The 26704-nt window shown below is 39.7% G+C and overlaps 1 protein-coding gene across 22 annotated transcripts in view; it reads left to right on the forward strand.

Annotated features, from left to right (window-relative positions):
• DLG2 (discs large MAGUK scaffold protein 2) overlaps positions 1 to 26704 on the forward strand; it is a 1735130-nt gene that overhangs the window by 1673023 nt on the left and 35403 nt on the right. For all 22 annotated transcript variants that reach the window (XM_072969091.1, XM_072969075.1, XM_006197467.4 and 19 more), the window contains one exon: positions 901 to 976. In XM_072969091.1, the coding sequence (XP_072825192.1) occupies positions 901 to 976 (76 nt within the window). The remainder of the gene's footprint in view (positions 1 to 900; positions 977 to 26704) is intronic.

Genomic DNA, 26704 nt, shown 5'->3' on the forward strand with positions numbered 1-26704 from the left:
TGTACCCACATTGCTATCAGCAGTCTTACTGGGCAACACTGTCAATCTGTTTATGCTTCTGCTCCCACTAAGAGCACATTGCTAGCACAGGGAACTATATTCAATATCTTGTAGTAACCTATAAGGAAAAAGAATATGAAAATGAATGTATGTATGCATATGTATGACTGAAACATTATGCTGTACACCATAAACTGACACATTGTAAACTGACTATACTTTGATTAAAAAAAACAACACATTACTAAGTGTTCATTGCAGTCATGCTTTTTAATAAAATTTTTTGTTGTTCCCCAGCACCTTTACTTGATACCAGGTAGGCATTCAATAAATGTTTGATGAATGAATGAAGTGGCAGGTAAAATAATGAAATCTGCAGAGATGGCTGGAGAAGGACATTGGGGAAAAGGAAAGATTCAAGATTCTCTATAACATGTTTGGTTTTGAGGTGAAGGTAGATACCGTGGTGCTCTTGAAGAAAAGGGAAGAAAAAGGAAACAAAAGAAAATGGAGGCATTATTAGGAGAGGAGAGCAGAGGAGAGGAGAGAACTTTACTCAGTCTCCGCTTTAGGTGTTTATCCCTCTGTGATTCCTTGAAATAGATTTTGATTGATTGATTGATTGATTGATTGATTGAGGCATTTAAGTAACAAATATTGGGGTTTTGTTCCTTCCAAACACTGTGCCTCTCAGTACATGTAACTCAATATTGCAAAGGATGTGTTAGCAGCTTAGAAATGTTATACCAAGACTTTTTATACTGAACAAAGGAACAGAAATATTTTAGAAGCACATTTTATTTGAGCTGTAGGATAAGAAGAGGTGTTCTTCATCTGATAAGGAACTTCATCATAAATGCCTTGCCATGTGACAGACTCTTTATTTTCTGTTTTCTTTAGGGTGGAAAGAAAGGAACGTGCCCGATTGAAGACAGTGAAGTTTAACGCAAAACCTGGCGTGATTGATTCAAAAGGGGTAAGTACAAAGTAATTGAAACACTAAGTTCTCTCGGTTGCCATGGATTTAACTATAATTAACATTTAGACTTTCGGTAGCAAACAAATTATGGAGCCACCAGACGGTAGAGCACTGTTATAAGTGTGTTGCTAAATGCAATGATGTAATTTCTGGTGAAGCAGATTTATGGTTAATATATTAAATATTGGGGGGTGAAGCTGCTAGTGGTCAGCAGAAATGATGTCTTATGAAGGTGATGTAATGACTACAATGAAGAAGAAAAAAGATAGTTCAGGTGTTTTTATTTCTTTAACTTTTGCTTTTAAATTAAATATTTTAAAAGGATAGGTTTCATAAAAGATACCTGCTCATCATAAAATATGCCTAGTCCTTTACACATTATAAAGCTAAGACAGTGGTCATGGAATTATACACATGAATCATCTAAGTGAATACGTGGATTGTTGTGACAGACATAGAAAAGAAAAAAATGAACAAATAAAACTTAATCACAAAAATTAAAAGACTTACTGCTGTGCACATCTTTGTAAATAACAAATTTAATGAGATAAAATTCATATGCCATACAATTCACCAACTTAAAGTATGTAATCCAAAGATTTTTAGTGTATTTAGAGTTATGCGACCATCACCACAATCAATTTTAGAACATTTTATTGCCCCATAAAGAAATCCTATAGCAGTCACTTGCCCCACTCCCAGCCCCATTCCATCCCCACCCAGCCCTGGGCAACTGCTAAATCTACTTTGTCTCTCTAGTTTTGCCTAGTCTGGATATTTCATGTAAATGGCATTATACACTACATGGTCTTTTGTGACTACTTCCTTCACTTGACATGATGTTCTCAAAGTGCATCTATGCTGTAGCGTCTATAAGTACTTTCTTTTCATTGTCAAATAATATACCATTGATTGAATATACCTCATTTAATTTATCCATTCATCAGTTGATGAACATTTGTGGGCTATTATGGATAATACTGCTGTAAACATTTATGTACAAGTTTTTATGTAAACATACATTCTTATTTCCATTATGCATAAACCTAGGAGTGGAATTCCTGGGTCATATGATAACTCTATGTTTAACATTTTGGGGAACTGCCAGACTGTTTTCCAAAGTGGCTGTATCATTTTACATTCCCATCATTAGGGTATGAAGGTTCCAATCGCTCTGTGTCTTCACCAGTACTTGTTATTGTATGTCTTTCTGCTTATAGCCAACCTCTTTGGTCTGAAGTGGTATCTCCTTGTGGTTGTGATTTGCATTTCCCTAGTGACTCTTGGTACTGGGCATCTTTTCATGTGCTTGTTGACCATTTATTTATCTTTTTCTGGAGAAATGTCTATTCAGATCTTTGGCCCAGTTTTAAATTGAGTTGCTGTTGAGTTGTACAAGTTCTTTATCTATTCTCGATATTAATCTTTTATCATATATATGCTTTCCAAATATTTTATCCCACTCTGTGAGTTGTCTTTTCACTCTCTTGATGGTGTCTTTTGATGCACAAAATTTTTAATTTTGACAAAGCCCAGTTTATCTATTTCTTCTTTTGTTACTTGTGCTTTTGGTGTCAAATAAAAAACCATCACCTAACCCAAGGTAGTGAAGATTTATGTCCCTATCTTCTTCTATGAGTTTTATAGTTTTAGCTCTGACATTTAAGTGTTTGATCCATTTTGAGTTAGTTTTTGTAAATGATATCAAGTGTGTTCCAGTTTCATTCTTTTGCATGTGAACTGTTTCCTTTATTTTTTCATTGTTCATCACAAGTGTATCGAAGTATAATTAATTATGTATACCAATCTTATATCCTGCTACTTTGCTGAGGCCATATATTCATTCTAATAGTTTTTTGACTGATTCCTTGGGACTTTTTGTATACAAGATCATTGCCATATGTAAAAAGAGAGAGTTTTACTTCTTTCTTCCCAATCTGGATGACTTTTATTTCTTATCATACTTGACTGCCCTGGCTGGAACCTCCAGTACAATGTTGGATAGAAATGGCAAGAGCAGGCACCCTTGCCTTGTTCCTGACTTTCAGGGGAAAGCATTTAATCTCTCCTATTAAGTACAATGTTAGCTGTGAGTTGTACAGCTTTTTAAATCCATTTTTAAGTGATAGCACTAGTATCTTACTGCTATATTGTAAAATACCTTTCCACATCTTCTGTCTTCCTATTCTTTCTCTTCATCTCCTTTCCTTTACCTTTCTGTGCTAATAATTTTGGTTGTGAGCATCACATAGAACCACAAGGTATGGTTAATAGATGTCACCATGAAAAACAAGAGGAAGAAAAGCTAACATTTCTCAGGACTTTGGAGCCCTAAACCACAACACTGCCCTTTGTATTTTTAAGTAGAAGTGTCGTTGGACAGCCCCATCATTGACATAATAATTTACTTTCCCCTAAAACATTCAGGTGAAATGGGAATTTATTTAAACATGGTGCCACTCTAAAAAAAAAATGAGGGTATGTGTCATCATGCATGGAGTCCTTTCAAATGAATACTGCGTATGTACAAGAGAGTAGGATGTTTTCAGTGATTCCTGGTGAAAATTTAAGGATAGATTTCCTATTTGATTCATATGTGTAGTTGCATATATATCAGAGAATTTTTGTTGAATATCCACCATGTGCCAGACACAAGACTAAAACTTGTAAAAGATACAAAGTGTAACATAGGACCTTCCCCTCAAGAGCTTATGACATCAGTGAGAGCCCAGATGTCTTTGTGACAAGGCCAAAACTTACGGGTCATGCCCTTTCATCATATTGTTAAATACAACTAGGTATGAGCCAATGAATATAAATTCTAGGACTTGAATGACAATTGAAGGAGAGGCAGTGAGCATGTGTGAAGGGAAACCCTGGAAGGTAAGTCAGTGGGAGGGAGTAAGGAGCCTGGGTTCTGGCTTCAGTTCATTACTCAGTCACCACTGTTCTTGGGGCATCATTAGCAAAATAGCAACTTTGAACTACATCAGGGAAGTCAGACAAGATTCATCTCCTATGTAAACTGATGAATTGATGGTTTCTAACTAGAATATTGTGTTGAAAATGATTCTGAGGCCACGTATGACCTCAGCAGGATCCCCCCAAAAAGTGTCCTGATTGATTAGTCTAGCACAACATTGGGAATTGACCTCTATGTGAGGTCCCCAGATTCAATGACTTTTAAGGTGTCTTCCAGCAGTAATTTTCCACGAGCTTATAAATTCAGAAATCACAAACCAAAGTTTTCCAAATCCTCATGAGAGCAGTACATCAGTGAGCACACTCTCGCCCAGAAGCAGAAAGCAAAGGACAATTAAGAGAAAGTGCACTGAAGAAAAGGCAGACCAACTGTGTGGACAGTTGGGAAAGTCAGGAGATGCTACTCACTTTGAGCCTTGGACAAGGACTAAAGAAATAAGTCATTGTTACAAAGGCCTCAGTCTCTGGGATTCTGGGAGTAAACTCAGCGTAAACTGAAGAGGAAAACTGGGAATGAGAAAGAGAATGGGCTATTTTAAGTAGCTTTATCACTAGCCGGCATTCCCAGAGCATTGTGAGATGTTGGGAGTTCAGAGCAAAAGCCATGGCTGCTGCTCGGGAGGACCTTAGAGTCAATCCGCATGTACGAAGCGGGCTGTGACAAGAGCCTCAGGAGTAGTATATACAAGCGCTGTGGGAATTCAAATTAATGGAGATGGGGATGACCAGAGAGCACGTCACAGAAGAACTTAGACTTTATTTGGCCTATCAGTGCTTGAGTTACTTTTCCAGAACTATTAATTGATTTTTAAAAACTGAGTGCTATAAAACACCAGGCACTGTGCTAGGTGCCAAGCAGGACAGCAAAATGATGAAAAAGACAGTCTTTCATACCGAGGAGCTCACAAAGAGAAATGTAAGTGGACAAACAGTGGCAGTACAAGATTGCTGATGATCCCCGTAAATTTAGGGAATAAATCTCTATTTTGAATATCAGGAAATTGAGCCTCGAAAAGATTAACTAATTTACCTACAATTGCACAGCAGTAAGTAGAAAAGTCAGGTTTAATTTCAAATCGTTTTGACAGTAGAGCATTTGCCCTTTCCATTTCTTCACACTGTACCTTAATTCCGTCGGAGTTCAAAAGAAAGAGAGAGTTACTAATTAGGCCTTGGGTAAGAGGGAAGACTTCAAAGAGAAGCTGATATTTGAATGAGATCTTGAAGTCTGAGTAAGAGTTTGCCACGCATAGGAAACAGCATAAAGATGAAGATGGAAACTGTAGGCATGTTGGGGTCAGGTCAAGCAGACCGGGAACACCAGATGGGTGGTGTGGATGCTGTGGTGGGAGTTGCATTGTAAAAGCCTAGACAGCCGCTTACATATATCTCTTAATCGCCACAGCAAAGCTTGACGGGAAATTGTTTATTCCTTCTTTACAGATGTAAGGAAACTGAGGCTTGGGGAGGTGAAGAAATCTAAACCCATGTCTGATTGATTCCAAAACCCATGATCTGTTTACTGTAGCTTGTTCTCCTCCTTGTTAAAACCAGGTCGCACTCATGCATCTTAAGAAAAATGAAGAAAAAAATTGAATTGGGTTTAGCTTTGTCAAAAACTGACTTGGACATAAACTTAAATTCTGAAAGGGGGAAACTGGTTTCCTCGATGATACACATATATCTGTATGAGAACATCTCTGAAGGGAGCTTGGGGGCTACACACTCTTGGGTGTGATCTGCCCAAATAAAATGAAGTCTTTACTCTGTCTTTTATTAAACCTTTTTCAGGTGCCTATACAAGGCAGCTTCCTAGGCAGTGTGGACCAGGATGAGTAAGTCATGGTCACTGCCCTGAAGGAGCAGGGGTGCTAGGGAAGCGAATGGGTCCCTGCAGGGAGGAAGTGATTAATACCAAACAAGAGGGACAGCAGACTTGCTCTGAAGTTCAGGCTCCCCTGAAGTTGCTTCTGGCTTGGAAGCTGGGGGAATTTGAATTGAGGGTCCTTGTAGGAGTGGTAAAAATCTGCAAGGAGCAAACAGTGGCATAGGATACATAGGAAGTAAAACATGGTTTGCTTTCAATGCTAGCAACAGTTTATGAAGAATGAAAGGCCTCAGAACTGGAAAATTAGACTCAAGTCAATTCTGGTGCCTTAAATTTCCCAGGAGACTTGTACTTTATCCTGTAGACAGTGACGAATTTTAAGGGTTGTGGCCAAACCCAACCCAATGATTTCCTCTGGGCTCCACCCTTAATGTAACTGGACTGCTGCCCAAATGTCACTCCCAGGCAGAGGTCCCAATTTACTCATCTTTGTGCCCCTAACACCTAGCACAGTGTCTACCAGACACACATTGGCTGTTCAATCCACCCTTCTTAGGGGAAAGTTAAATGAATGATCAGAAGTAGGTTTCCAAGAGATCAGTCTGGCAACCATGGGAAAGATAGATTGGACGGGAGAGAGACTGACAGTGGGAGATGTTGAGAAAGCTATTGCACTATTCTGAATGTGAGATTCTGAAAATCTGAATTTAAAACAGAGTCAAAAGAAAAGGAAAATAAGAGACTGTTGCTAAAGGGATCAGAGAAGACCATCATCCTTGGACATCTGACCTGATGTTCTGTTTCCTTTTCTAAAGCCTCGTGCTCCCTCTCAGAGGGGATGTTGACTCTGAGAAAACACGTGGGGCAGAGATGATGCTACTGGTGATAGGATCCTGGCATTCTCCCTGAATCGGACTGAAGCCAGCATTAAGAAGTCTCAGTTCCATTTCATACATTCTTAGAAATTTCCACATAGTCACTAGGTCCTACTATGTCATTTACAGATGAAGAAACTGAGAATCATTTTTCTGGGACATGCAGAGTTAGTGCAGAGCCTGCCATTGAAACATTTATCAAAAAAGTGACCTGACAGTCAGTGTTTTGTTAGGAAGATAGGAATTATGTTTGCTTCACCAGGATGAGTTATGAGGATTGCTTTTGTGACAGCTTCAAAGGGACATTTTGAGTTTCAAGGGAGAAGTCACTAGTGCCCTCAAAAGAAAGCTTCATGATAGAGCTAGTTTTGGGGTGGCCAGTGCCCAGTGAAGGGCTCAGATGTCCAGAGGTGATGTAGACTCAGGGAGGAGGGCTGGAAGGAGGGCCGTCCTGCCCGACTCCACCGCCGCCAGGAAGTCAAGATCCTCTCCGAGCTCATAACCTCAGAAGAGGCTGTGTCTCACGTTCTTAATCGTCACTTCCCTCCTGCAGGCCCCCTGCCCCTGTCCTGAGTGGTCTTCCTGGCTCTAGTCTTTCCCCTCTGATTCCTTCCCCAGACTGCATGCAGGGCACTTTTATCCAGACTCACGTTTTTCCATAAAAAGAACCGAGACAGAGCTGTGTCCAGGGGATTCTGCAGTGTTACCAGCCCAGCCTGGGGGAGAGCTGCTGAGTCGCTACATTTTCTTTAAATGGGGTCATCACACTTGTCCAGACCTTGAACTCCCGTGTCCACTGAGAGCCACGTGAGCAGCTCACAGATAGTTGTCTGATTAAAGAAGTGCTGGTGGCTTCTCCGCAGATGTTTCTCAGAGGGGCCTGCAACTGAGTTTCCTTCTCTCATACATGTAAGGAGAGTCCCAACCTCAACCTTGAATGCCGGCTGAACTCAGTAAACACTCTTTGAATGAACAAATATACGTTATTTCACTTATTCCGCATAGGATATATATTTGTCAAGTCACTAATGAGGAAACTGCTGGTCTGTGGAATGGAATGGAATGGAGAATAAATCACGTTCCTTATGTATTTCTACATGTGTTTGTTTCTTGGTAGTCACCTCCCCCTAGGTCTAAAGACTACGTCACTGTTGAAACAACCAAGTTAATCTGCAACCTTACATACCAAATTTAATATAATTTATAACTGACTATATCTGTCCACTACACACATACACATATTCATTTTTACAATATGTTTTAGTTTGTTCAGTTCTTCTAGCTTAATTATATTTTAAGATGCTTTTTTTTGTTTGGTATATGTTAACTCTTGAATGTGTTTGGTCAACCTCATCCCCAGGAGAAAAAAAAGTACAAAAGTTGTAAATTTTTTAAAATAACTTTGAAATCCAATGTGATTTTCATTACCTAATTAGGCTAGAGCTTTCACTTAACGAGTGTTGGAAGGAATATGGGCAATTGAAACATAATAAATACACCTGCTCAAGGTGCTTCCTCCTCTCGAATGTTTTAGTTTTCAGTTTTTTAGGCTTCAGTTTAACAGACATTTTCTGAGGCCATACTATGTGCCACCTACTGATTTAGGCAATGCAAGTACAGCATGAGTAAGACAGGGTTCCAGCCTGAAGGAATCATAAAATTATCCGCAGAGATAATATATTAGCAAATAACAAATAGGATCTGCTCAGCTGAGTGGGAAGTGAGGCCAAGATACTATCTGAACTCAGACCTGGAATACTGAAGCCTCTCTTGGGGTTCATAAGAAAGCTCCTAGAAGAGATAAGGAAGGATCAATAGAATCTTGTGTAAAAGGATGGAAAGACTGTTGCAGGAGCTGGGAGGGCATGTAAAGACCGGAAGCAGGCTGGTGTGTGCAGGGAAGCCAAGGGAGCTCCATGTTACTCAAATACAAGAGCTTAAGTCCAAAGCTGCAGGTGTCAGCCGAGAAGGCAAAGAGGAAGTCGAGACCCGGATCACAAGGGCAGTGAGAGCCTCGGGAGGATGTGAGCAAGATTAGATTAGAACTTGAGCAGGTCACTCTCCTACGGCGTGGAATAGATTTCCAAAAAGAGGCAACCCTATACAGCCGGAGTCCATTTTACTAACACAGGTGAGACATGGAGAAAGCCTGACCTTGGGCCACAGGATAGCGACAGAGAAGAAAGAAGAGATCAGAAAATGTTTAGCAGAAAAAGAAAATGTGTAGCCTGGAGCTCCAACATCAGCATCAGTTGAGGTTCTTTATTAGAAATAGAGATGCCCAGGTTCAAAGCCAGCCCTGTGGGATCAGAATCTCTAGAGATGGAGACAGGAAAGCTACATTTCTAACAACGTCCCCGGAGAATCTGATAGTCTTGCTAAAATTTGAGATCCACAGGAGTAGCGAAAAGGTTTGATGTCACACAGAATGACCGACTTCTGTGAGTTATCATAATGTATCTAAGCCTCTGTCACCTCTTATGTAAAAATAGAAATTGTATTAAAAGAGGTAATATATGTAAAGTACCTAGAAATATTACTCAGACACGCACACACACACACACTGTCGTTGGAGAGGAAGAGGGAGTTGGCACCACCTGCCCTTACACCTGTTGGCACTGTTGCCCCAGGGGGGTTTTTGACTCTGTGCTTGCAGACTCTGACTGGGCAGGAAGGTGAAAGTGGCAGCAGACTGATCTCAGTCCTTGACTCCTGCCCCTGCCGTTGGCTGCAAACCAGGATTGTTTCTGAGTTTCCTGCCATATTATGTAATTACCTGTGGAAAATTCCAGAACGGGCTTAATCAGTGCTTATCGCATGGGAGAACTGCCACATTCTATTCAGTACGCCACTTACTCTGAACATCTGTAGAACACCTTATGTTATTTTTATAGGCATTGTTCATTTGCTCCTTACAAAAATTCTTAATGCACCCATTTTGCTGATGAGAAAACTGAAGTTTAGAAAGGTTGAATAACTTACCCAAGCTCACAGAGCTAGTAAGGAGCAGAGCTGGGCTCTACGTGATGATATATTGTGTGAGCAAAATAGAATAATTGATTCTTTAAGGCACTTTTACTTATGAACCCACTCGAGTTGTTATTAGTATAGCTACTTCTATTTAATTTGGTGATGCTAGGACTTAAGTCATATAAATAGGAGACGTATAATTTGTGGTTATATAAATAACAAGTATAGTTTCATCAGATGAAAACACTGAGCTTTTGTTCAGTTTTTTTTCCATGCTATTAATTCAGGATGTTAAGTACTATGCAGAAAATTTGGCTCAAACTCATCTCTACTTTGGGAGTTATTCATGAATCAATTCTGATTCACTACAGGGCTTCCTTTAACCTGACTCTTTAAGGCAAAAGACCCAGAGTCACACCTTAGCGCTTGCATTGTTCACTTTGCAAAAGTTTTAACTCACTAAAAGCTAAACCATCAATACTGAACGATAAAGAAGTTGCAGAAGTGACTGTCCAGTCATCTGACTTCCTCGCTGTAGTAATTATAGCCAGAGTCTCAGCAGGCACACATAGTGTATCTTGCCTCTTTTCAACTGTATGCTGTGTTTATATGTGGGTAGAAAGACTTTTTTTTTTAATGACAGATCATGGAATGTCTGAAAGGTTTCAACAACAGCTTCCAGTATGTTCCTAATATTCATTTAAAAATACCTAATAATTTTGCCCTTTTATTTTAAAAAAATAGTCTCTGAACTTAGACTGTCTGGGATTCTATTCTTAGCTATGTGATCTGGAACCAGTAGCTTCTCTTTCTGAGACTCTGATTTTTCAACTGTAATAAAATCTACTAGAGAGTAGATTGCAAGTTCCTTGAAGGCAGGGAATGTGCTTTATTTAAAGCCTAAAATAGTTCATGGCACTCAACCAATAATGAGTGAATGAAGTATGTGAGACTAGAGAGTGATGTATGAGGAGAAAAGGAATATAAATTAGAAGATACAGCCTATACAAGGTTTTCGCTGAAGTTTGTGAATGGAGAACTGAACAATTTATTGTTGCCTTTAAAGGCAGTTTCTCTTAATCTGAGTGTTATTTCCTTTCATTTCAATAAATAAATTTTGAGTGTCACTTATGTACAGGAAACTGCTCTGGCCACTGAGTGGGGACATGGATAAGCAGGGCCCCACCCCTGCCATCCAGAGCTTACCTACTAGCACACACACACACACACACACACACACACCCCACACAATGTAGCATAAGTGGGAAAGTTTAGTGAGAGGTACACAGAGTCTTAATGGAGATTTAAAGGAGAGAAGAGAGAGCCAATCCGACTGAGAGCACTTAAGAAAAGGTTCCAAGAAGAGGTAGCATCTTAGCTAAGTCTGTGAGGATCGAGTAAGATTTTAACAACTGTAGACTGAGGGCAGTTTTCACACTTAGAAAATAGTAGAAGCAAAAGTAAAGGAGTAGAGGTTGTGTGACAACCAGCAAGTACTACATTTGACTGGAACCTAGAACACGCACAAGCGGGCAGTGGGGAGTGAGGTTGGAAATGTAGCTTGAGGCCCAGTAACAGAGGGTATTGAGCATTTTTGTTTTTTTGAAGTTCAAGGAGGCTGTTCTTTAGGCCCTGGGGCACCCTGAACGGTTATTTGGACAAACTAGTGACAGGATTTGTTGGTGAATAAAGATGTTGATTCTGGCTGCAGGGAGGACCGGTCGGGGGGTGCCTGGGAGGGACTGGAAGAGAGAGGCACCTTGGCGGAGGGAGTTGGAAGGACTCAGGTCACAGAGGCCTCATCGTAGCAGTTGAAAGGTCACAGATGGCAGTGGCGGTTAGCAGAGAATATTGAAAATGTCATCTGAGAACATGTGGAGGAGCACAAATGAGCTACTAATTGGTAGAGAAAGGGGTAAAAGGCAAATCATGCAAAGGAACTGCACCCACGAGGATGACAATGGAAGGGAGAATGAACTTGGCAGAGCCCAGACTAGAAATTTAAATTGCGCGTATACTTTTAGGCCTGGCCTCCAGCAGATCTCTCCCTCAAGACATTTGCCTTACCTGCCAATGGAAGCCTGCAGCACTAGGTGGTTCTTACGTGCTCTTAGAAATCGGCGTAGTTTATGTGTGATACTGAAATAACCCCTGAACTGAACTGAAAACCAACCCGAGGCAGATTCAATAAAACTGTCACTAAAATAAACTTTTTTAAAAAATGAAACCAATTTTAGACTGATGGCCAGGTTAAAAACACAAAGGTGTTATAATGGAGTCACTCTTCTAGGATTAAGAAATTCTTCCACAGATACTTGTAGTAAGTCCTCCTGTCGGCACAACACTTTGCTATGTTGTCCATTCACAGATGAGGAGGCAGGGTCAGAGGATTAAGTGACCTGTCCACAGTCCCACAGCCAAGTTCCATCCTTTGGAGGCGCATGAAGACCATGTCAGTTATCTAGCAAAAGTTACAAGATGTCTTTCATGTCCAGCACTGTGCTAGGGCCTGGGGAAAACAGAGATGTATGAGCCTTCCTTGCTCCTGGCAAACATTGGATGGTCTGGGGAAAATTAGGATTTCCTTGGAAGTTGGCACTCTTGATACATAATACTCCTCTGAGGGGGAAGGTATAGCTCAAGTGGTAGAGTATGTGCTTAACATACATGAGATCTTGGGTTCAATCCCCAGTACCTCCTCTAGAAACAAATCAATCTTTTTTTTAAAAAAAAAAGCTATGGTCATAATACTCCTCTGTAAAATGGGACTAGTAAGAGGGCTGTGGTAAACCTGCTTCATTAAGATGTGAGATTGACCTAAATAGACATAGTATGAAGGATATTTAGTCAAATCAAAATTACACTTTTCAAGAAAAACAACCATGTGTAGCCCACTCATTCTCTCTATGTATCTGTGTATCATAATGTAGTAAGTGCCATGAATCTCCCACCTAACATGAAGAGATGAAACAGTGAAAAACATATCATGACCATGGATTGTGATTTATCAAATTCTGTGCATCTGAAGTCCATTTAGGGAAAAGTGGGAAAAATAACTCTCTCCATGAAGCAGGGGAGATTGGTGCACACAGGTAGCAGTAAGGAAGCTAAGGGAAACACCCTTTGTTTGTTAGTAGTGATAGGTGCAATGCCAACAGTTTCCACTCATTTACAGGGTTCTGGGGCGTTTGGGTGACACAGCTACAAAGTGACAACGTTCCCGGTGGCAGTCTCAGATTTATTGTAGGCACTTGTCAGTCTGAGTTAGAGCCTGTCTCACTTGAAAAGAAGCAAAAAGCTTGCAGAGCGCTATCCGCCTTTCATGTTTTGACAACTTCATTAATATTTGTAAAGATTTCGTTGCCGCTTGTTGAAACTGGTGTTCAGGCATTCTTGATGTGAGTGGCTGTTTTTCCTGGAGGGCCCCACCAAGCCACCGTTTCTCTCTGAATTGGCTTGTGCTCACCTGTCATGAAGAATTAACACCTTAATGAATTCTGAGGACGTGTTGGATGTGAAGGATAGAGCTTTATGGAGAAAAGCATTCTGTGAGCACCTCCCATGCCCCCAGGCCCTCGTGGATGGGCGTGCTGGGACACAGCCCAGATTACAGTCAGAAAATAAATACGTGAATGTATGATCACTACTCAGTGCAATCATTGCTCTGTTAAAGATAAGGAGCTCTGCTTTCCCCGAGCTGATCCCCAAGAGCTGACAGAACTTGTGTGTTTCCCCTTGTCTGTCATAGGCAAAGTTCCCATTTGGTAAATAAAGAATTTGACTTCGATTAGTATTTCTAAAACATGATAACTAAGTAACTAATATTTACTTATAAGCCAGGAATTTTACTAAATAGGTTATAAGGAGTTTTCTCATTAAATCCTCACAAAAACTGAGATGAAGACTACGTAGGACCCTTTTTTAAATAAAATAATCCTTCCTGCCCCCCCACCCCCACCCCACCACCAAGTGTTGACTAAATCCTTGTATGATGATGCTCCCTAAAGATATATAAGCATAAAATTAAATACAAATACTTTATGCTTATCGCTCTTATCTAGGAAGTTAAATTTACAAATTAAATGCCATCTATATTTAACATTTATATATTATAGCAACAAAATTCAAAATCACAACATAAATGTGACCGATGATGCTTTAGTAATACAAAATCTCCCCCCACAATGTAAACATGGTAGTGGCTGCTGTGTGGAAGTTTCTTTGGAGTTGTACCTGCCGGTGTTCAGTGAAGGCTCAGTTCTCTCACCCGTTTCTCAGTACTACACTCCAGGAAAAACCACTGCCAAGGTCACAGGCTGGCTCTCGCCCCTCCCCTTTTACCTGGCCCCTAGCTCTGACACCTTGGGAACTGCTGAATGAATAAGTACAGACCTCATTTTTCATGGATCCCTTCCATGGCGGAACCTGAACCAGACAGTTTTCCTTGCCTGCCTCCCCCTGCAGTACCCGACGGTGCTCCTTGCACACTGTCTGCAGATATGTGCCTGGGGCAGCACCTCTGCGCAGCCCCCATCCAAGTTGAACTGTGCTCTTTTTTAATCTACTGTGGGCTGAGAAACCTGAGGAAGAAGCTTTTTTATTTTTTTCCATTAGATAGCAAGCAGGCTTTTCCCTGTGATGAAAGTGCCTAAGGCTTTGATCAGTAGATTTTGACTTCTCTGTCAGCTGCAAAATTCTCCTCCTGTAGAATTTATAATCCAGATCCTTGAAGTGGTTAAGTGACAAAAGAATGGCTTCTGGACTCGTTTCTGTAGAAGAATGTGTACTGCTCATTTAATGCTCAATTATTTCTTTTTAAAATTTTTTTATTTTTTAAATTGAAGTATAGTCAGTTTACAATGTTGAGTCAATTTCTGGGGTACAGCATAATGTTTCAGTCACACATATATATACCTCTATTCCTTTTCATGTTCTTTTTCTTATAGGTTAGTACAAGGTATTGAATATAGTTCCCTGTGCTATAATTTCTTAAACAGACGTAAACACTCAGTAGTACCGTGTGTAATGGCAAAGTTCACACGCAGGCCAGAGCTGCCTCTTGACTGTCCTTCCTGCCATCTCTCTGAGGTCCACCCTCCCCCAAATCCTCCACTCCATCCACAAAGCTTCTCTCCATTCCTTGGTCTCACAGAGCTGGGGAAGGGTAGAGGGGAGAAGAGGTGGCCTTCTACCCATTGTTGTGCAGAACTTTCATCTGCCTGAACTGAGTTTTGCTGTTTCTCCACCTGGCCATCTCCTGCTTGGTCTTTAAATCCCAGCTAAAACCATGCCCCTGAGCCTTCTCCAGCCTCCCCTGCATGCTTGCTCCCTCCTCGGTGCCCTCACGGCTGGTTTACAGACCTCCGTAGTAGCAGTTGTAACAGTGCGGCAATGATGTCCTGAAAGTGTGAGCTCCTCGTTTTGCATTCCCAGTATTTATTATGGCCACGTTGTTGCTGAGGGGACACACATGGGGTCAAACTCACCCCACATACCAATCGGCAGGAACCAGCCTGAAAGAGTGAGCTTTTGCAATTCCTCTTCCCGGGGGGGTGCTGTTTTCTCATTTGCACCAGACACTTTTGCCCCTGAATACAGAGTTTGGCAGAAACAATAAATGCTTGTGGAGTAAAAATAATTATGACTTATTGAGCACCTACCATACAGGCCTGGTTGCCTTTACAACCACAGTCGCCTGTGATGGAGGCATTAGAATGCCACCGCTTTGTAGTCATCTAGCAACAGCTACTGCTGTCAAATGTAGTATCTTCTATTAGAATATGCAAATATGCACTCTTCAGCCCTTGAAACGAGGCTTGAGGATGGGTAAAGAGTAATCATTGTTTATGAGATACTCTTTCCTCAGCAGTATGCTAAATGATTCAAGTGTATTTTCTCACAAGTGGAACACAATTGTGACATGAATGGTGTGTCCAAACAAGGTGCAAAGATGCCTTCTCTTGAACCAGGCCAGCAGCAGGCAGGATGGAGGGAAAAAATGACAGAAATACACAAGGAAGGGATTAAGGATGATGGCAAAGTTTCTGGTGGATGCTTGGGGAAAAAATTCCTCCCCACACACAAGAAGCATTCTCTTTGGCTTTAAAGTGACAATCAGTTATAGTGGCAGACTCACTCAGTGATCCCTAGTGTCTAGTACAGAAATAACAATGAGCCTGCTGGGCTGTGACATGAACATGAATAGGAAAGGGGTGTGTGTGTGTGTAAGAGAGAGAGGAGAGAGGGACGAAAAGGAAGAAAAAGAAGTGCTGGGGGTTTTCAAGTTGTTTTTATTCCCTTCAGGTGTGTGTATGTGTTTACATGGTTTTTATCTCTGCACTCTAAAACCTTAGAGGAATTCAAGTCTTAGCCAAGTGAAAAATCTGCTGCTGTACAGAGTTTAGCAAGCAGTGTTTGATTTTTCTCTCCCCAAAGAATGAACCATTGAGAAGCCCTTAGGCCACTCACATCCTCTCACATTAGAACTATGATCCATTCCTCTGATGACCTCTGCTTGTCTTAGAAAACACAGTTTGCTAGCATACAACACGAAACGCACCTTAAAGGAAACGTGTAGATGGAAGGAGCAGTGAGGGCTAGATAAACGTGCCCAAGACAGAAACCACCTCTCCGCTCTCCTGCTGCGTGACTGAACTCCCAGTGAGAGCCCTGATAATCCCTGTGACTCGTCCTGCTAAGTGGGGCTACGGGCTGAGGGCCCGCAGGCTCAGCTGTAATGGATTTGCCTCCTTTTGTAAGTCACTCCTCCTTCCATTCAAGCATGAAGTGAGAATTATTCACTCTGGCACAGCTTTACAAAGAACACTATTTATTATTGTACTTCACTTACTGGTTAGCCCACAATTACTCCTGAGACGTGAATGCTGCCAGTGACCTCGTGCTCTGGGTCTGGAGGTGACATCAGATAGTGGGAGACAAAGAGCAGACCATCAGTTCCTGAAACTGAATCATCGTCAGGAAGGTGAAGCTGAGTACCTCTCCTAGTTAAAGGAGGGAACAGGCAGAAGAAGGAAGAGGAAACGTCTTCATAGCATAAAGGACCTTCAGGGTCACCTCATTGCTCTCCCTGATTGACAGACAAGGGAACTGATGCTCAGGGAATGAAAGTCACCTTCCTAAGCTCATGTGGAGTGGAGGGGCAGGGGCTTGGAGTTTCCATAGCGAGTGTAGCCTGAGTTTGCCTATGGCCGGCCCCTAGACGGTGAGCCCCGCAAGCAAAGCAAGTTACCTCTCTAACCCTCCCGTGTTGCCATTGGTGATGATGACGATGAGAAGTAGACATTGGGTTTTTTGGTTTTTTTTTTTTCATTTTTCTTATTGAAGTGTAGTTTATTTACCATGGTTTAGGTGTACAGCAAAGTGATTGAGTTAAACATATATATAAAGCTATTATTTTTCAGATTCTTTCCAAGTATAGGTTATTACAGGATACTAAATGTAGTTCCCTGTGCTATACAGTGGGCCCTTGTTGGTTACCTGTTTTATATCTGTTAATCCCCAGACTCCTAATTTAGCTCTCCCCCACCTTTCCCTTTTGGTAACCGTAAATTTGTTTTCCATGTCTGTGAGACTATTTCTGTTCTGTAAAGAAGTTCATTTGTATCATTTTTTTTAGATTCCACATATAAGTGATATAATGTTTGTCATTCTCTGACATTAGTATTAAATTCCTGGTACAGATAAGGAACATAAATCCTAGACAGGTTAAGTAACTTGCCCCAGGATCACACAGCTAGTGAGCTGGATCAAACACATTAGCAAGGAAGACTCTCAAAAAAAAAAAAATGTATCCAGCAGAGAAGGGACGCGGCTGGACCTGTCTGACGCCGTGCACACTCTCTCTCTTTTCCGTGCACACTCCTCCCTGTACAAATACCTGGGAGGCTCTAGAGATGCTGGCGTCGCATCACATGCCTCCATTTGAACAAACCAGACTGTGAAATGAATCATCAGTGCCTGCCTGCCTGCCTGCCTGCCTGCCTGCAATAGGACAGAGCACAGATTCCCCTGCCATGGACAACTAGCTGCCAACCTAGTCTTCCCTCTGCCAGCGCTGCTTGGGCAACTACTCCGTACTCAGCCCTGGAAAAGTGGAAACAGGAAATAAACTAGCAGTGAAATTTTTGACCCTGGAGTCTGAGAGTGCTGAGTTTGAATCCTGTTTTGCTCCTTGTACCAGCTGGGCAAATGAGGTCACCTCTCTAAGCCTTAGTTTTCTCATTTGTGTATGTGTAATAGTGCAGACACAGCGGGGTGAGTATGGGGGTCGGGGTGGGGGTGATGGAATAGCAGGGAGGAGCCAAAGAGGTCATTAGTACACAACGTCTAGCAAGATGTATACGGACACGGCTCAGAGAAAGAGCTCGATAAATCTGACTTGCTGTTATTACTACTCATGAGTTTACATTCTAATTGGAGTTGTGAAAGAGCAGTCAGGAACTCTGCCTGACTCCTTTTGCTGGCGGAATAACCTCCCTCTCTCTCCCTGTTCCACATGCTGAATGATGGCCTGTCCTTCAGTATCTAGCTCACCCTCCCTCTAGCTCCCCTCCACGGCAGGACTTACTCTGCCTTCCTGATGCCTCTTCAGCCTTGCGCACACTGTCACATTGTGTTAGTAACCGAGCAATCTCTCTCTGTCACTGAGCTGGGAGGTCCTCTGGAGTTTATCGCAGCTCCAGTTCCCAGCACAGCCCCTGGCTTGTACACGTGCTCAGCAAATATTCGGTGAACGAATAAGTGGATGTAACTGCCGAGGCTCAAGGGAGCTGGTGTAGTTTGAAATGCTAGGAAAGGTTCTGTTAGGAAAGGTTCATGAGAGATGAATAACTTCAGAAGTGCTTGGACAGATAGCAGTGGAAACAGGAAGAAAGAGTATTCTGTTACTTTCTGTTGGTATAAATCAATATATTGATTTTAGTGAGGGTCTGTTCCTCATACAGGTAAGGGTAAATGAGCTTACTGCTTCTCTGCTGGCCTCCTGGCTTCATCTCACCCCTTCAGGGTGGGTGTGTAGAATCAGACAGTGAAGACTGGCCTGAGGGTTTACCAAAGAGGAGAGGAGCCTTGGGGGAAGTTGCAGGAAAACCGTTATTCCTGGGAATGAAGAAATGAGATTGAAGAATGACGTCCTCCCTGCAAACGAGTGTCTTATTTCACAAGAATAGAAGCATTCAGTGTTATCATTGATCTAGGGGACCCATCACAGAAATCTCATTGTCTGAATCATTTGAAAAGAATGAAGTAACAGAGATTATGTTTTAGAAATAAAGTATAAAATTCCGCAGGAAGTAGTTTGCCTGGAGAAGATCTCAGCAATGGTTAACGTGCCTGTATGCTGCCGGAAGGCAGGGCAGGCTGCAGGCTTGGAATCGTGGCACACCATCACAGAAAGGCAGTAGTGCACAGTGGTTAAGCGCTCATATCTGGAGTGAACTGCTTGGATGTGAAACCTGGCTCATGACTCACAGTCCTGTAAACCCTGAGCGAGTGACCAACCACTCTATACCTCAGTTTCCTTACATGTAAAATGTGGACACAATCTGTAGCCACTAAGTAGGAGTTTGTGATATGTGAAAAGCACTTAGAATGGTTAACCCATGTAAATCACTTTGAAAAGTCCCTGCCCCAGGTGGGAAGGGTATAGCTCAGTGGTAGAGTTTGTGCTTAGCATGCATGAGGTCCTGGATTCAATCTCCAGCACCTCTGTTTAAAAATAAATACATAAATAAAAATAAATAAACCTAATTACCTCTCCCCAAAAATAAAACAAATTAAAAAATGTTTTAATGCTTTAAATAAAATCAGCCTGGACACAAATAACTAAAATCAGAATTGAAAAGGGGGACATTACTATCAACCTTACAGAAATAAAAAGGATTATAAGAAAATGCTATCAATAATTGTATGCCAACAAATTAGACAACCTAGATGAAATGGACAAATTACTAGAAGCACACAAATTACCCAAACTGACTCAAGAAGAAATAGACAATCTCAAAAGACTTATAAAAAGTAAAGAGATTGAATCACTAATCAAAAAAAAAAAAAAAAAAACCAGTCCCAACAACCAAAAAAATAAAAAAGAAAGAAAGCAAGAAAAGCGCCTGCCCCACGGGTAAGCATTCAACAAATGTTAGGGGACAAAATGCTATTATGATTACCAAGTCCCTGTTACCAAATTTGCGCCATTGTTCTGGACCAGTGTGGGAAATGCAAAAGAAAACTTTAAAACAAGACCCTGGTCCTTCCAGAGTTAGGCTGAAGATGAAACATAAAACCAAGACGGGGAGGGTATAGCTCAGTGGCAGAGCACATACTTAACATGCACAAGGTCCTGGGTTCCATCCCTAGTACCTCCATTAAAATAAATAAATAAATAAACAAACAAACATCTGATTACCTCCCACCCTAAACACACACACACACACACAAAACAAAACAAAACAAAAAATCAGTAAGGCAGTTAGAGATCTCAAATTCCAAACTTGATGAACGTGGGTGATGAGGAGGGAAAGGACTAGAAGAGTCAGAGAATAAGCCTGAACTCACAGGTGCTTAAGTCAGGTTCACTGAAGAAAATTAAGATGGGATTTCATTCAGGTTAGAATGTTATCAGCTATTTTTTCAAACTCCAGATTTTGGAGAACAAAAAAAAAATCATAGGAATAAAAGAACCCCCTCAATTAACAATGCATTTGGAGAATGCTAAAATAGAAAGAAGGAAAAAGGAATTGTTTTTAACTTGACCTTGAGCAAGGTGTCAGATTTCGTGAATGATCAAGTTGAAACAAACCCCAGAGATCAGCTGATCTGAGCACCTTGCTCTATGGATGGAGAAACAGGCCCAGAGATGTGAGGTGACTTACCCAAGTCACCCTGGAAACCGAGGTCTCCTTCTGCCTCTCAGTCCGATTCTCAGCTTCCCGTGGACATTTGTTGGCTTCTCTGGCTCCTGAAAGGCATTCTTCCCGCCCGACACTGATCAGCTAGTTGGACCCCCACTCCTGGAGCTTCTCCTGCTGGCGCTTGCTTGTGGCTACTTGTACGCTGACAGCACATCTTGTAGGCTTAGCCCTCCAGGCTTGGACAAGAACCTTCAAGTTGTAGCAAATAGCAATCAAAAGAAAGGAAGGGAGGGAGGGAGGAAAGTAAGGGAAGAGAACAAAAAACATTAACAAAGAAATCAAGAGATTAGCAGTGTACCAACATCTGATCCATTCAACATTCTGATCCTCATTTTTCTGCCTAACACATGGAATTTAAAATCATTCCAGTGAGTCCCATTGATGAGAATATCTTGAAAATGAGTTAAGTCGGGAATGAAAGTTGTGGAGTTTTTTGCTTAGTTTTGTATTGTTTTCAGATCCTGTGGGTTGTTGCATGAGCCATTAGAATTTTTGTGGCTTAATGATGAAATGCTGGACATTTCTAGAATTATGAAGCAATTAATTGGAATTGCATTGCCTGGCAATTTCCTATGGAGTTTACCACGCAAAATGGTGTACAAATTGACAAAGAAAATCACACATTGTCAGAATGCATTACTGCATGTTACCACCTCTTGCACTAGTCACAGATGTCAGTATCTACTTAAGTGAAGACCAAATTGCTAAGGGCTCCCAGAGAGCTTGGCACATAGAAGGATATAGTAGCTATTCAATAAATAACTTTATTAATGAATAAAGCGAATAGTGAAAATTATAAATGTATTATAAATACAGTGAATAAATAAATGAATGAATAAGCCCCTTGCTGACAGCAGCATGAAAGTTCCATAGCTGCAGTGAACTTGAAGAAAGCCGTTTTGATTTTTTCCAGAACTCTACCTTTGGTGCAGTGATGGCACAGTTTCAAGTTTGCAAGACAGGATGGACTGTGGAAGAAGCTCAGTTGTACTAGACAAGTCAGTGCAGCAGCACCATCTCCGGTGTTTGATTCTCTGATGCTTTGATTCTCCCAAATTTGAGGTCATGTCCACATCCAAGCTGGAATACTTTGAAACTTGGCCAACAGATTCATATTACACCTAGCGCCAAGGCCCTATATCCAGAATGACAGCCTCCCGACCCCAACCTCGCGCAAAAAAAAAAAAAATCGGGAGCAGGGTTGAAAGTTTCCAGGCCATTTGGAGAATACTGCCAATACAGTCGATCAGACTCTTCCTTTAACCAGTTATTTCAACATGTCTCTGGATGTAATGCCCTGAATTGTAAATACATTGTTTTCATAATAATTTTATTGTCTCATAGCTTCAAATTTTAATGTAAAGTTTATCTTTTGTGACAAATAATTTCTCTTGGAAAAGTTAGTCTTCAAGGAGAGAATTTGATAACTTAAAAAAACAGAACTCAATTTTCCAGCTGTAGGATGTATCCGTGTTCTCTTTCAACTTGACTAAATAAATCTTGCTCTTGGCCTACAGATTTAAAGCAGCTGTTTCATAGAAGCTTTACAGTGAAATGGGGTAATTAGGAGTGTGTAGGGGGTGTCTGAAGGGAAAAAAAAAAGCAGACAGGACACATCATTGAGACCAATAATAAATTAAGAATAAACAGTTGCTAGAATAGATGTCAGTTAGTACAGATCTTGTTGAAAGCAATTTGGCAATGTGTCAAAATTTTTTAGCTATCCATAATTTTTAATTCAGTAATTCAACTTCTAGAAATCTATCCCAAGGAAATAATTTGAAGTACAAAAAAAAGTTATATTCATTGCAACATACACTACTTAAAAGTAGAAAATTATAGAAGTGTCCATTAATATAGGAATGTTTAAGCCAATTGTGGTAAATTCACTTATGAAATATTAAGTTGTCATCATGTTTATGTGTCATCATGTTAGAGCAGGCAGATAGCTAGATATGAGCAGAGAAAGGGGGACACAGACCAAAAGGCAGAAATTGGGCAGAAAGGAGGGGCACAGGCCAAATGCAGGAAACCATACATCATGTAAGTACCAGGGGTCCCTGGGCAGAAAGAAAAACAGGAACCTCTGAGCTGATAAATGTTCACACCTTTTAGGGTGATAAGCAGCCTGGAGGCTGACAAAGAAATGTAGAAAGGCAGGAATCTACAGTGTCTGAATGTTACCTTTTGCTCATTATGCCCTCATTTCAATAAAATTAGCCTTGCAGATTAGAAGTAACCATCATGCACCAAGGCAATGACACTTCCAGCCCAAACTAAATAAGAATAAAAATTCCTTCTCCCTTCGGGAAGGTGGAGTTGGGATAAAAATAATGGAATGCAACCCCAAACCCTTCCCTCCCTAGTAAATATTCCACCCATTCATTTTTACGCTCTATGTAATCAACTTGCCAAAGAAACTCAGGGCAGCTGCTCACCTGAGCCTGCCCCTGCTCCCCTTGAGTGTATTATCCATCCCTTAATAAACCCCCACTTTACTCGCTTAACCACTGTGTCTCGTCTCTGAATTCTTTTTGGGACGTGACAAGAACCTGAACACCACTGGTTATATATACTGACAACAATTATATGTCATTATATTTATGTATTGGTTTGTAGTCTTCATTTATTGTGGTAGATTTTCTAATTTTGGTATCTGGTAATGGTGGCCTCATAGAATGAGTTCTATCTTTTGGAAGGGTTTGTGAAGAATTGATATTTATTCTTTTTTAAATGTTCAGTAGAATTCACCAGTGAAGCCATCTGAGCCTGGGGGTAATTTTTTTTTATTACTAATTTAATCTCTTTACGTATTAAGTCTTTTCAGAGTTATTTTTTATCTTGAGGCAGTTTTGGTTATGTGTTTTTCTAGGAATTTGTCTGTTTCATCTACTAAGTCATCTAATTTACCTGATATACAACTTATAGTATTCCCTTATAATTCTTTTTTTTTTATTTCGGTAAGGTCAGTAATAATATCTCCTCTTTCATTCCTAATTTTAGTAATGAGTACTCTCTCTTTTTTTCTTAGCTAGTCTAATAGTCATCAATTTTGTTAAACTTTTCAAGAAACTAACTTCTGGTTTGTTGATTTTTCTCTGTTATTTTTTAGTCTCTAGTTTATTGATTTCTGCTCTGATCTTTATTATTGCCTTTTTCTGCTTGCTTTAGGTTTAGTTTGGTCTTCTTTTTCTAGTGTCTTAAAGTGGAAGATTGACATTCAATTTGAGGGTTTTTTTTGACATTATAGCTATAAATTTCCCTCTAAATATTGCTTTATCTGCCCTAAGTTTTGGTATCTGTGTCTTTATTCTCTTCATCTAAAAGTATTTTCTGGCTTCCTTGTAATTTCTTCTTTGACCTACTGGTTAGTTAGGATAGTGTTTTTTGATCTTTTTTTAATTTCCACAAAAGTGAGAGTTTCCTAAATTTCTTTTTGTTACAGATATCAAATTTCATTCCATTGTTAAGCATTCATTAAAGCTGATGCCTCCAAATACTCTCTAATGATGTGGGAAAGTGTTTGTCACAACTTAAATAATTGGCTCCTATTTATTAAATATCAGGCACTGTGATAATAGCTTTTTATACATTATCAAATATAAATAATTTGCAACTGAGGCTCAGAGATTAAATAACATTCCTAAGGTCATATAGCTAAACTCCCAGGCACTTTCCTGTAAAATCTTAATATATATTATAATAGTAAATAAAAACAAATCAGAATTTCTCTTGAGTACATTTCTAAGGATGAATTTCTGGGTCATAGGTTAGCTATATGATAAACTTCATAAGAAACTGCCAAACTATTTTCAAAGTGGCTATACTACTTTGCATTCCCACCAACAATTTATATGAGAGTTCCACATCCTTACCAACACCTAATATTGTCAATCTTTTTTACCTTTAGCCACTCTAGTGGGGATGAAGTATTATCTTGCTTTGGCTTTAATTTGCATTTCCCTGATGACTAATGAAGTTTTTCATATGTTTACTGGCCATTTGCATATCTTATGTTAAATATCAAATCAAGTCTTTTGCTCATTTTTTATTGAATGTTTTTTCTTTTTATTGTTCAATTGTAGGAGTTTTTAAATACTCAGAATAAAAATCTTTCATCAGATACATGTATCATAAATATTGTTTCCCAGTTTGTGGCTTGCTTTTTCATTTTCTTAATGACCTCTTTTGAAGAGCAAAAGTTTTAAATTTTGATGAAATCTAATTTACCATTTTTTAAATTTATCATTTGTGCTTTTATGTTTTATCCAAGAAATCTTTGCCTACCTCAGATTACAAGTACATTCTATGTTTTCTTCTAGAAATTGTATCACTTAAGCTTTTAGAATTATGCCTGCAATCTATCTCTAGAAAGTTTTGGTGTATGTATAAGTTTTGAGACAAAGTTTATTATTATGAAAATTTTCAAACATATAAAAATGTAGAAAGAATAGAGTTATGAACCTCTTATATTTATTAGTCATCTTCAACAATTACCAGCTCATAGTACATGAGATATTTATAGATAGCAAGACAGACAGAAAGATAGATAGATAGATAGATAGATAGATAGATAGATAGATAATCTCCCCTGAATGATTTTGAGAGGAAGTTGTAGAAATTATGGCCTGTTTTTTGTTGTTGTTCTGATCCAGAATTTAATCCAGGATCATGCATTGCATTTCATTTGTCCTATTTCCTTATCCTTTAATCTTAGAATGGTTCCTTAGTTTTTTGTGTTTTTATGACAATGACATATTTTAAGAGGATGTTTCTTAAATTTAGTTTGCCTGATTGTTTCCTCCTGATTAGCTTCATCTAATGCACTTTTGGCAAGAATGCCGTATCAGTGATATTGTGTACCTCTCAGTGCTTTCCATCAGTAGGGACGTGGTGTCAGGTTATCCCACTATTTGGTGAGGCTAAGATTGATCACATGGTTATGGTGTTATCTGCCAGATTACTCCACCATAAAGGCAGTTTTACTCACCTTTTTTAATAATTAACCTGTTAAGAGATAGATACCCTGTTCCTCAACAAATTTTTAATCAGTGGTTTTAGTAACCACTGATGAATCTTGCCTGAATTAATAATTTTTATGGTAGTTTAAAAAATGATGATTTCCTGGCTGCATAGTTATTAGCATTCTACGATAATAGAACTTTCTCTTTCTACCCATTTTTAGTTAGTTAATTTAGATATTTTGGGTAATCTTTATGGACTCATTTTTTTCTTTTTTAATTCAGTTTGCGTTACTCTGTTATTGTCATTATTCATTTTAATATTCAAGTTGTCTGGATTTGACTGGTGCGTTACCTTTTAAACAGGCTTTGATGTCCTTTTTGACATGCTACCACCATTAGTTATCGGTTTTCTAAATTCTGTGTTATTTTTGTGTTTATCTTTAGTACTTTTTACTTTCCAGTCCAACAAAATGTTTCAGATCCACCTTATACTTCCCCTGCTCATGGAATCAGCCATTTCTAAAAACAAAAAACAAAACAAAAAAACTAGTTATTTTTTGTGGGAAATGGTATTTGGAAAACAAAATCTGAGTACCAGGTATGCTTTTTTGCTCCCTGGGTATCTACATCTAGGCTATTTTAATGGACAGAGGGAAGAAATACAGTTGTTTAGAAAATCATAAGTTTATATCAGGTGCTTCTAATTACTGCTCACCATCATAAGATTTTTTTCCTCTTCTTACCTCATCTATGAATATACCTCACTTTTCTTTCACAAGGACAACCCTGTTTTCCAACAATATCAGTGTGTTTACTCACTTGCTCATTACTCACACACCAAATAGTTTCAGAATTCAACTGACAATAAACCTGCTAAATGAAGTTCAAGATTTCTTTACAATTCTATCTTTAAAATATATTCCAAGAGTAAATAGAGTACTATCACATGTTCCTCCCACATTTTTTGAAGCAAAATCAATTTGTCAAATCATTTCAACTGTAACTATTTCAATATGACATGACCACAATGCCATTCATCACACGTAAAAATTGATAATTACTGGATTAACAAATATTCCATCTTTTTCAGGTCTTAAATTGGCTCATAAATATCACAAATGCTTTTTTGTTGCTTTGTTTTGTTTTATAACTTCTTTGTTTGAACCAGAAGTGAAGTC

This window comes from Vicugna pacos, chromosome 10 (genome assembly GCF_048564905.1).
Source record: "Vicugna pacos chromosome 10, VicPac4, whole genome shotgun sequence".
Taxonomy (NCBI): domain Eukaryota; kingdom Metazoa; phylum Chordata; class Mammalia; order Artiodactyla; family Camelidae; genus Vicugna; species Vicugna pacos.